General features: G+C 43.6%; 1 protein-coding gene across 1 annotated transcript; it reads left to right on the top strand.

Annotated features, from left to right (window-relative positions):
* The first annotated feature begins 1,658 nt into the window (after window positions 1–1,658).
* LOC134565997 (vomeronasal type-2 receptor 26-like) lies at window positions 1,659–10,452 on the top strand. The gene is made up of 4 exons (XM_063425710.1): window positions 1,659–1,714; window positions 1,961–2,084; window positions 5,593–5,782; window positions 9,545–10,452. Exons 1-4 carry the CDS (start codon window positions 1,659–1,661, stop codon window positions 10,450–10,452), a joined length of 1,278 nt encoding a protein of 425 aa, XP_063281780.1.
* The last annotated feature ends 1,316 nt before the right edge of the window (window positions 10,453–11,768 follow it).

Consider the following 11,768-nt stretch of genomic DNA (forward strand, 5'->3'; position numbering starts at 1 on the left):
GACCATGGTGGCTTTTGCCTCTTTTTGCCACCTACACCTTAATTTAGCACATAATACTATTAAATTATATCTTAAAGGTGTACAGCACCAGGTCCTCACGACCTTTCCCAATCACATACCTTTTCTTTCCACTTACCCCATCAAATCTATTCTTAAAGGCATAAACCAAATAGAGCGACCTCCTACTACCAATAGATTACCCATAGACGGAACCATATTCAGGAACATGTCAGACCTATTGGACACAAATCCCTTTAATACCCAGACTAACACTGTAATCAAAGTAGCCATTTACATCACTGTGGGCAGTCAAACGGATGTCAGCTCCTGTTTAAACATATCGGACATAACCAAACATGTTGACCATTACATTATGTCTTTACACCCATCTAAAACCAATCAGACAAACTACCCGACTACTATCCCTCTGTTTCCTACAGAGAACCTCTGGTGTCCTGTTATAATACTCGAATACTCAAATTATTTCTATCCACGCGCATTAGTGTCCCACCTAACTCACCCCTACTACTTCTTCACGGACACCCACTTACCACTTCCAAATTTATATTCCATGTTAGAACACTATTGCTAAGATTAGGACATAACCCTGCCTAATTTTTCGGTCATTCCTTCAGAATTGGGGCAGCCACCTCATCCTCCAGTATGGACACACCAGTCCATATCATCAAAAGACTGGGCAGATGGAAATCCTCTGTCTACAGCACCTATATTCCACATCCTGAAAAAGAACTCAGGAAAGCCTTTAAATGTCTAGCATTGTAAATATGCAATAAAGTATGTTTTCTGCAATATATTTTGCCCTCTTTATTACAGGCCTACCCGTACGTTGGTTTTGGCACACCACTACCAACTCCCCCCCTCTTCTCTATTTCCATATACAAATTAATTTCCGACCACAAGTAAAATGCCATAAGCCAGAATATATGGGAGGAGTTTTCCCTATATAAGCTCTTCTCCCCTGCTTACCTATGCTGTTTCATGTTAGAGCAACCCTCCCACCACTCCCTCTAATAACTTACTATTATCATCACATTACCTCTGATGGTCCCTCTTTATTACAGGCCTACCTGTACGCTGGTTTTGGCACACCACTACCAACGTTCTCCACTCTTCTCTATTTCCATATACAAATTAAGTTCTGACCACAAATATATATATATATATATATATATATATATATATATATATATATATATATATATATATATAACTATACCCTATATCTGAACCTGCATCTTTTCATGGGAGGTACCGTTGCCATCAATGAACACAAATATAAAGGTATAATAACAATGATATCATCAGTGAAAAGTGTGGCCAGGGTTTGTGACTAAGTGGCTACTAGACATTTTGAATACAGTGACTTGTCTAGTTTTGCACATGGTATGCCATGATGGGGGTAATTTTCATTCCTTTTCTGCCATACAGTCTTAAGAAAATCAATATTGCAAATTAGAATCTTGGAAATTTTACATCTTACAAACATTAAATAATGTGCCGAAACAAAATATGCATTTAAACATTACTTTCCAAGACACCCAACAAAAACTTTTTTTGCAAACTGCTTAGTAGTGAAGGGGTTAAAATAAAAACGTTACTTGCACACCATCTCAAATCTCTATATACATTTAAATAGCATGTTTTTCATGCTGCTGAAAAGGCCATTAAAGTGTAAGTTACCTGAGCCGTCCAGGTAAACCCCTTGGTGAGTCCTACATTAACAATTCACGTTGCTGCTTTCAGTTAAAAGACAAAATCTCTGAGACAGAACGGGATATTCTTTTGATCCCTCACACACTTATTAACCATTAATAGGGTGGGCGGCAGCACTATAGTGTGGCTGTTTAATACAAAAGCAAAATAAACCCCTTAGGATTTATCTAATCTTACCATACATAATTAATAATTTATCAAACTCATATCACATTCCTTATTTCAGTTGCCAAGAGCTCGATGCAATGACTATTGTCCTCCTGGAACAAGGAAAGCCCCCAATGGAGGATATCATGCCTGCTGCTATGACTGTATTCCATGTAATAATGGGGAATTTTCCAGTGTACCAGGTATGGTGGGGTATTATGCAAAGAGGAGCTTTATAACAGGTTTAACAAAGTTATAATCAGTAAGATGTTTTATTGCAGGGATGATGTTATACACAGTGAGTATCACACAGTGTCCTTGCTTATTCTCCCACCATTTGCTAGTGAGTGTTGGGTTAAAACAAATAAACCATAAGACAATCAGGGTTAGTACCATGTAGCAGAGCTGCAGTACTGAGAATGAATATCTCAGATGTAATCCTCTGGAGCTGGAAGGGAAGCACTGGTTAGTGAATATAGCCCATTCCCGCAATAACTGGACGACACACAATTCTGGGAGTCAACAGATTTTTAGTTGCCCACACATGGCTTTTTATGCACAGCCCCATAGTGTGGGGTCTCCAGGACAAGTTTACAGGGAATATTCCTAAGATGCACTGGGCCTGAAAGATAATTGAGCTGGGAATTTTAGATAACTCAATTATCTCTCAGTTACATGAAATACATAACATATTATTGTGACAAACTCCCCTTTTCAAGTGAGTTTGCACAAGTTCCTGGAGGAGCCTGCTTGCAAGCCTCTGCCCACAGACTATGGACCCTATAAAATGTGATGTAAAAGTCTCCGTTTGTGTATTTGGACTATATGGATCAGGAACTGAACAGCTGCATGAACCTAAGACCACTGTGGAGCTTGTTAAGCCTAATTGCTACTTTGTAGCAATTTCCACCTCAGTGTTCTAAGTGTTCGTCTGGTTGGCCGCAATTGGAAATGTTCCTACGAACAAGGGGAACAAGCTCCAGGGTAAGATTATTGACTATGTTCGGTGGTTTGCTTGTTTTTAAACTACCGAACTAGACCGACCGCAAGACCTGATTATAAAGAACTGTTTTGGGCATGGGACCATGCATGCGGTCGGTCAAATTATGACTTACAGGAGATTTCTGAAACCCTGAACAGATCTGGGGGATTTCTGGAGATGTTGGTCACCCAGATCAGAGCTATCTGGAGATGTAAATTTTTAACATATTTGTATATATTTTTAAGGTACTTTTGGGGTGTTTGGGAAATGTGTTGTTTTTTGTGCTTGGGGATAATTGAGTTTAATACAGTGTTTTATTCAATTATCTCCCAGGCACAGGGAAGGGATTGTTTTGTTTTGTATGGGAGTGTCCTGGACCTGAGAAACAATGAAATCATGTGTATTTTTTACTGTAGTCTACTCTCAGGTCCAGGGGGGGTACCTGCATATAAGGCCAGTTGTGACTGCCATTAAACAAATTCCAGCTTGTACTCCCAGAACTATGTGTTGTCTGGTTATTGGGAGGGGAAAGGGCTATTCTTTAATGACTGTTCCAGTGTGGAGGATTCAATGGGGAAAGTCCTTGTAAGGACTAGAGCTCCCAGGACTGAGTGCCGTCCAGTGCTTGTGGGTGTCTAGAGCGAATTCCCCATACGGCTCCAGGAGGGATCGGTTCCAGGACCGCAGTCAAGCCATGGCAACTGTGAGCAGAAGTGCTGTAGTTTGTCCCCTCTTCCAGCTAGGAAACAGTCCATGGTGGAGGTACCCAGCCAGGGGTACAGGGAGCTCCATTACATTAGTGGCAGCTGTGAGATGGCTTCTTAGCCTTGGAAAAACTAGCACTACTTCAGAAGTATGGAAGGCAAGTACTACCAGACAGTATCCGGCTTTGATGCCAGACTCCAGCAGCGACTACAGGATGTGCTGTGCGGTTTGGAGTACCTTATCCTAGAGGAAACAGAGACAGAGAGGAGGGTGGCGCTTCAAACCAATCTCTGAAAGGAGGACCTCAATGAAATTCAACCCCTCTGAAGTGAGGAAATCCTGACCACCAACCAGCGCCAAGCGGAGCAGCTAGAGCTGCTGATGTCGTTCTTGGGAGACCAGCCTTAAGAGGAATGGGTAAGCGAACTGGAAACGCTTGTTGCAACTGAGGTGTGGCTAGATGATTCATACCAGGCCCTGTGGTGGCATGCCTACCACCTCTACGCATGTCTGGTCAAGTATAAGTGTATTGAGGGGGGCTGGTTATCCCCTTTTTTTAGAATAGGTCCGACCCATTTCCCCAGTAACCAGATGGGACACAGTTCCAGGATACAACATTTGACAATGTTTATTGGGCACTCTGCTTTTTATGCACAGATCCCCGCAGGGGGTCTCAATCCAGCCAATCGGACGTACAGAGCTGGAGATATTAGCGCTTTACTTGTGCCGGCCAGTCAGGAGAGTGGCGCGAACCAAGTTTGAATGGGCGCTCCCTCTCCCATTGGTCGGAACAGACTTCCATGCAACCCCACAGCCCCAGGAACTCTTTCTGCTGGTGGGCATCCCTCTCTCCGGTGGATATCCCCATGCAGGTATCCACCGGGGAGAGTGCTCTCCTGGGCAGCCACGAGCGTAGCCTCGTAGCTCCCAGGTAAGGGGCAGGGATGAGGAATTATAGTGCCTTTGGGGAGCGGGTAGGACAAGGAAAAGGGATGAGTGATTATAGCTCTGTTGGGAGCGGGTAGGATGATCTCTGACACCTGGATCGAAGATAGTGTACACAGGCTGGTTCTGGAGACGAATGCTCCACCTGGTGGTCATTCTGTAATACGAACCAGCGGCCACCCAGGGGCAGCACGTGCTGCTCATTCCCCTGCAGTCTGCTGTTTTCACACCTTGTTAGTGAGGTGTGAAAGTTCTAATTGGAGTATCAGGGTTGTCCGGCACTTTTCGGGAGACGAATGCCGTCTGCTGTTTTCACACCTCGTTAGCAAGATGTGAATGTTCTAATTTGAGTATCAGGGTTGTCCGGCACTGTTCGGGAGACAAATGCTCCACCTGGTGGTCATTCGATAATACGAACCGGCGGCCACCCAGGGGCAGCACGGGCTATTCGTTCCCCTGCCGTCTGCTGTTTTTACACTTCTTTAGCGAGGTGTGAACATTCTAATTGGAGTATCAGGGTTGTCCGGCACTGTTCAGGAGATGAATGCTCCCCCTAGTGGACATTCGGTAATACGAACCAGTGGCCACCCAGGGGAAGCACGCGCCGCTTGTTCCCTTGCGGTCTGTGGTTTTCACACCTCGTTAGCGAGGTGTGAACATTCTAAGTAAATGTTCTAACTGAGGTGCCGGGGTGGTCCGGCGCATGGGGCTATGTGCACCGCAGTGCCCCCGGTTGGTCAAAAGGTGTATTGCAGGATTTTATAGTCAAAACTACAGAAAGATGAATAGGAAAGAGGGGAAACACATATTCTAGGAGGGCACATCCACACATATAGCACAATTCACAGTTTAGGCAGTCCCGCCACACGGGGAGACTACGATGGCCCTGGTTTGTTGTGGGAGCCTTTTGAAACTAGTCTGGGGTTCGGAGAGTCCAACAGTGCCCGCTTCTGGTCCATCTGAGCTGAGCAGGCAGACAACTGGACCTTACTGAGATCCCTGCCATACAGCCAGACTTGTCTTTTCTGGCCAAACGGGAGTGGGAACTAGAACAGGATTATGTTTGCCTATTCCAACAGGCAATGTCGCCTGTCTTTGAAATGATGGGGTTTATGAGCTGTGCAACACCAGGAGAGTTGAGTTTCGTCCCTTCTTCCCAGCAACCCTCAAGAGACAAGGCACGTGGCCCGGATGGTGCAGATGGGACCTTGGTCTCTGTGCCTGCCGAGCAGGAAAGCTGGGTGGCTCATCCAGACCTGCCACACTCCAGTTGGGGAGACTTGACTGCTGTACCCCCTGTGTTACTAACAGTTATAGAAACAGGGGACCTCATAGACTAGTCTTGGGAAGACCCCCAGTTGGCAGTTGGAGATGGGACTCTCCAACTGCCAACTGTCTCTCCACCGGCCCTACAGGGATGCCAGGCAGCTTGCCCAAATCTCCAACCACAAGTGGAGATATCAGGAGTGGGGCCAGTAGGTCCCCCTCACCAGCGGCCGAGCGAGTTACAGGGAGAGAAGTGTGTCATCCTTTCTCCCCAACGGCAGAGTGTGTTATTTTGTGAAGAGACAGTCGGCCTCCCTCCCAGCGACAGTGTATTATGCAGGGAGAGGAGACAAACTGTCTCTCTTCCTAGCGGCAGACAGAGTTACAGGGAGTGGAGATGGTCGTTCTCATTACCCAGTGGCAGTGTGTGTCACAGGGAAATAAAACAGCAGTACCATCTCCCGGGCAGCAGCATGCATAACAGGGAGAGGAAAGTATCACCCTCTCTCCCAGCGGCAGAAAGAAACACTTTGGGAAGGGACAGTCGGTCCTCCTCCCCAAACACAGGGAAAGCTACAAGGAATGGAGATAATTGGTCCCACCCCCCAGCAGCTGGGGCTGTCATCTGGAGACAAGCCACCTGGCATGGATGGTGCAGATGGGACCAAGGTCTCTGCACCAGCCCTACAGGGATGCTTGGCATCCCGCCCAGATCACCATTTGTGGAATGCCGGCCAAGATGAGGATGTCAGCAGTCACTTCCCTGACACCTTCCCAGCGGAAGAGCTGGTACCTGGGCAGAGAGCAGTTGGCCTCTGCCTGCCCCTTTCCCTTTATCCAGAGCCTGAGGTTACACAGGCCACCCCAGCTGAAGTGCTGGTTACAGGGAATAGTGCCACTGGCCTCTGACCATCAGGCACGGATGAAGGAAACTGCGCCCTCCGTCCCCATTGACAACCGAAGGACACTGGATGTACAAATGGGCACTTGTGGCAGGAGGCCGTATGGACAACTACGCCTTTTAGGAAAGGCCACCAAACTATCACAGACCCAGACCGATTGGAGGTCTGGGATCTGGATAGTCTCCCCGGGAGGGGGAAGATATGTGACAAAGTCCCCTTTTCAAGTGTTTGCAACAAGTTTTGGGAGGAGCCTACTTGCCAGCCTCTTGCCCACAGGCTATGGACCCTGTAAAATGTGATGTAAAATTCTCCGCTCGTTTATTTGGACTATATGGTTTGGGAAAAGAACAGCTACACGCACCGGAGACCACCCTGGAGCTTGTTAAGCCTAATTGCTACTTTGTAGCAATTTCAAAGTGTTTGTCCGGGTGGCTGCAATTCCTATGGATGACCACGAGGTGGCGGCCATCTGATTCGCATAAATGCAGGCAGCGGTGTTTGGTTGTCGAGTTCATGGAACTATTTTCAGATACTGAAATTCCCATTTACACCGGTGGACTTCCATGATCACCTGCGTTCAGTTCTACAACCCTTAGAAAGACACTGTTTGGTGGAAACGTTCCCGCGAACAAGGGGAACAAGCTCCAGGGTAATATTATTGACTATGTTTCGTAGTTTGTTCATTTTTAAACTACCAAACTAGACCGACCGCAAGCCCTGATTCTCTGGATCTGTTTTGGGCATGGGACCATGTGTGCGGTCGGTCAAATTATGACTTCCAGGAAATTCCTGAACCCCTGAACTGATCTGGGAGATTTTGGATATGTTGATAACCCAGATCAGGGCTATCATATGATTTAACTTGTGTGTAATAATTATGTATTTTTAAGGCACTTTTCGGGTGTTTGGGAAATGTGTTTTTGTTTGTGATTGGAGATAATTGAGTTTAATACAGTGCTTGACTCAATTATCTCTCAGGCACAGGGGAGGGATTGTTTTGTTTTGTATAGGAGTGTCCTGGACCTGAGAGCCAATGTATGTTTTTACTGTAGTCTACTCTCGGGTCCAGGGGGGAGTGCCCCTTTATATAAGGCCAGTTGTGGCTGCCATTAAACGCATTCCGGTTTGATCTCCCAGAACTATGTGTTGTCTGGTTACTGGGAGGGGAAAGGGCTATTCTTTAATCTCTGTTCCAGTGTGGAGGATTCAGTGGGGAGGGTCCTTGTAAGGACTAGAGCTCCCAGGACTGAGTGTCATCCAGTGCCTGGGGGTGCCTAGAGCGAATTCCTCATTCGGCTCCAGGAAGGAGCAGTTCCAGGACCCAAGTCAAGCCACGACAACTGTGGGCAGAAGTGCTGCGGTGTGTCCCCTGTTGTTGTAGTTGTTGGCGGAGGTACCCAGCCAGGGGTACAGTGAGCTCCGTTACAGTTATAAAACATTCCAAAAACATAATAAAACAGTACAGGAACCCCACAATTCTTATATCCCTGAATAGCCTGAGCGCACAACATATCCAAAAAGTGCTCCGAAAAGTGCTCAGATTGGTTAGGTGTAGTGAGATCACTATTTGGGAGAAGATTTCACTGGCCGGCCATGAGGTGATGTTCCAAAGAATCTAAGTCTGAAGCTGGTCTTGGTTCGGGAGTTCCTGCACGAACACCGATGAATGCTCCCCTTGGCTTTTAGTTAGCATTCTCCCCAGTTGGTAGATCATATGTGGTTTGTGTAGTTGTTTGGGAAAGTATACAGGCAGCAGTACCATCTTGACCGGGGTTCGAGAAAACGTGTAGCCAAAATGAGTTCCACGTACGCGACGACAAAGTACCGCTGCCTGCGTTCGGGAGACAAAATGGCCTGAACCACATGTGTTTAGTTATATGAACGGCAGCCACCCTTTGAAAGCACTCAAGTATTCCTTAATTGCAGTTAACAGCCAGGGGTGGTCGGTGTTCTAAGTCAATAACAGGGGGGACCACACAAGTTCTGTTCGGTTCCCGAACAGGGGGTTACAGATCTGTTCACAATAACTCAATATGAGTTCCGGCAACCGCAGGGACTGATGACAGGTCCGCCACATACCCCATCTGCTTAATGACAGGATGTGATTATTAATAAACAAAATAATAATAACCTCTTTGTCAATGGATGGAACCTGTGGCACTTATTCATAAATATTTTCTAATAAACGCCAATAAATTATCATTAAACACTATGTTTCCTGTCCAATCAAGATATCGAAAAAAAAAGATGATTCAGAACTGCCATTGTTCACCCTCAACCTTTCCCTGTAAGCCACTACATGGTTAACCTTTATGCAAATAGTTGGGATTTAAAAAAAAAAATGAATCCAGTTCATATGCAGACCTGTCTGCTCTGCAAAATACAGACATTGTTAAATAGTGTGAACAATGTCTAAATTTTGACCTGTACAGAACTAACATGGAATCACCAATTTACAGTTTGACACATCTAGCCATGTGTTTGTAGAAAGAAAAGGGAGTGTGTTATTCAGTGAAAGGCTAAAAAATAAAATGTCCTCTTCCCTATATTCTTCCACAGTAGCAATCACTGACCGAACCCTAGTCACATTTGGCTTTAGTAAATATTAGAATTGCTAGTGCGATTGGAAAAGGAAACTGAGGCAGCCAGAAATAGGCATTTACAGCTAACTCCAGCAGGTATCTTTATCAGCAAGAATTTAGTTTCCATTTCAATAGTCATTAGGAAACAGATGTAAATGTATAATAATAAAGCACGGTTAAATAGCTAGAATACAGAATTCTCCATTTATTACTTTATATCAATTAATGTTGACTCATTGCTAACATCCTACATTCTTAATATTTTATTTTTTTTCTTGCAGAAAGCGATAACTGCCAGAAATGTCCAGATAATGAATGGACAGACAAAAGAAAAGTAACCTGTATTCCCAAAATGTACGATTTCTTATCATATGAAAAGGAAATTATGGGTCCACTTTTTGCTTCCATATCTTTATTATGTTCATTTGTTACAATCGTTGTATTGAGAATCTTTTTTGTGTTCCGGAATACCCCTATTGTGAAAGCTAATAACAGGAGCCTTAGCTTTATCCTCCTGGTCTCCATCATACTAAGCTTCCTCTGTGTGTTTTTGTTCCTCGGTAATCCTGTGGATATAACCTGCATGCTGCGTCAGACCTGTTTAGCAGTTATCTTCTCAGTAGCTGTGTCTTCTATACTGGGAAAGACAATCATGGTTTGCATTGCTTTCAAGGCCACAAAACCGGGAAGCTCCTGGAGAAAGTGGGTTGGAGTTAAAGTATCAAGTTATGTAGTCCTGATGTGCACCTCTGTCCAAGTTCTGATTAATGTTATTTGGTTGTCTATTTCTCCCCCTTTCCAGGAGTTTGACATGCACTCTTACCCTGAGATTATCATCATTCAATGTAATGAAGGATCAGTTCTTGCTTTTTATTGTGTGTTGGGTTACATGGGAATGATGGCCTCTATGAGTTTTGTTCTGGCTTTCATGGTGAGGACATTACCGGACAGTTTTAATGAAGCCAAATACATCACCTTCAGCATGCTGGTGTTCTGCAGTGTTTGGATTGCAATGATCCCGGCCTATCTGAGCACCAAAGGGAAATACATGGTGGCTGTAGAAATCTTTGCCATATTGGCTTCCAGCGCTGGGATACTAAGCTGTATATATTTCCCCAAATGTTACATTTTGCTAAGAAAACCAGAGATTAATACTAGAAAGCACATATTAGACAAACATAATTCCTAATATCATTGTATATGACTTGCATAAATGTTTGATGTTATAAATTCATCATTAATAAATGCAAAGGTTGCTTGGGAAGATTGATGTATTATATAGCCAATTTTGTAATTTAAACTATTTCATCAATAATGTAGAACCCATTTTTTTTTTTAAAATAACCAGTAATTACCATGCAACGTGTTTTGTAAAAAAAAAAAAAGAAACATTGGAAATTTGAAAATGTAATGGTCTACTGGGTCCTATTTACCTATCTCACCAAAGTAAAGATAATGGAATGCCTAATCACCTGCTCCATGTGTATCTTATGGCAGGTTTTCCATAAGCACCATGGGTCTAATAACTTGACATCTCAAAATAAAAGAGGAGATAGTGATGTCCAATAATAGTAGACATGAGTTATACCTTTGCAGACTGCTTTTAGGGAGTGGGATATTTCCAAAAGCAGAAGATGGAAAGTGAGGGTGTAACTAGAAAAAGAGGCTCGTGGTGCTAATTGCTTGTTAGAATTTGTACTACAGTACAGCATAGGTATTTAATTGTCAAGGGTAAGAGACTTAATTGGAGATTTTAAGTACCCAGACATAAATTGGGACAGAAGGACTAGTAGCTCAGCAAAGGGAATTAGGTTTTTGAACTTGTTAAGTGACACCTTCATGTCATAACTTGTACAAGCACCAACTAGAAAGGACGCTTGTCTGGACCTGGACCTGGACCTGGTTCTAACAAACAACGTTGATCTTTTGACCAACATTCAAGTAAATGAGCACTTGGGAAATAGTGATCATAATATAGTGTCCTTTGAAATAAACTTAAAAAAACAAAAGCACATGGGGTATACTAAAACTTATAATTTTAAAAAGGCCAGTTTCTATAAGTTAAGGGCAGCTTTACAATATATTGACTGGCATAAACTCTTTAGTGAAAAGAACACTGAGGATAACTGGAACATCTTCCAACAAATATTAGAAAGGCACATTTCTCAGTATGTACCATTGGGAAATACATATAAAATAAACTAATTGAATCTTAGTAGAGAAGTAAAACAAGAGATTAAAAATAAGAAAAGGACATTTCAAGCATTTAAATCGGACAAATAGTATGTATCCTATAAAAGATATAAGGAAGCCAATAATGCTTGCAAAAAGGCAATTAGATTCGCTAAACTTCAAAATGACAAAACGATAGCCAAAGAGAGCAAAACAAACCCCATAGCATTCTTTAAGTACATAAATTCTAAAAAAAAATTAAAAATTAAAATGTAGGTACATTAAAAACTGGAATGGGGGTGTTAGTTAATGAAGACCAGGACAAGGCAGATA

The sequence above is a fragment of the Pelobates fuscus genome, chromosome 6 (assembly GCF_036172605.1).
Source record: "Pelobates fuscus isolate aPelFus1 chromosome 6, aPelFus1.pri, whole genome shotgun sequence".
NCBI lineage: Eukaryota > Metazoa > Chordata > Amphibia > Anura > Pelobatidae > Pelobates > Pelobates fuscus.

What these genes read in the sequence shown, in the direction of transcription:
- LOC134565997 (XM_063425710.1), top strand. Translation starts at nt 1,659, where the DNA reads ATGTTTTTCATGCTGCTGAAAAGGCCATTAAAGTGTAAGTTACCTGAG. An exon ending in AAGTTACCTGAGCCGTCCAG is followed by an intron (nt 1,715 to 1,960) that starts GTAAACCCCTTG and finishes TCCTTATTTCAG; the next exon opens with TTGCCAAGAGCTCGATGCAA. An exon ending in GGAATTTTCCAGTGTACCAG is followed by an intron (nt 2,085 to 5,592) that starts GTATGGTGGGGT and finishes CTATTCCAACAG; the next exon opens with GCAATGTCGCCTGTCTTTGA.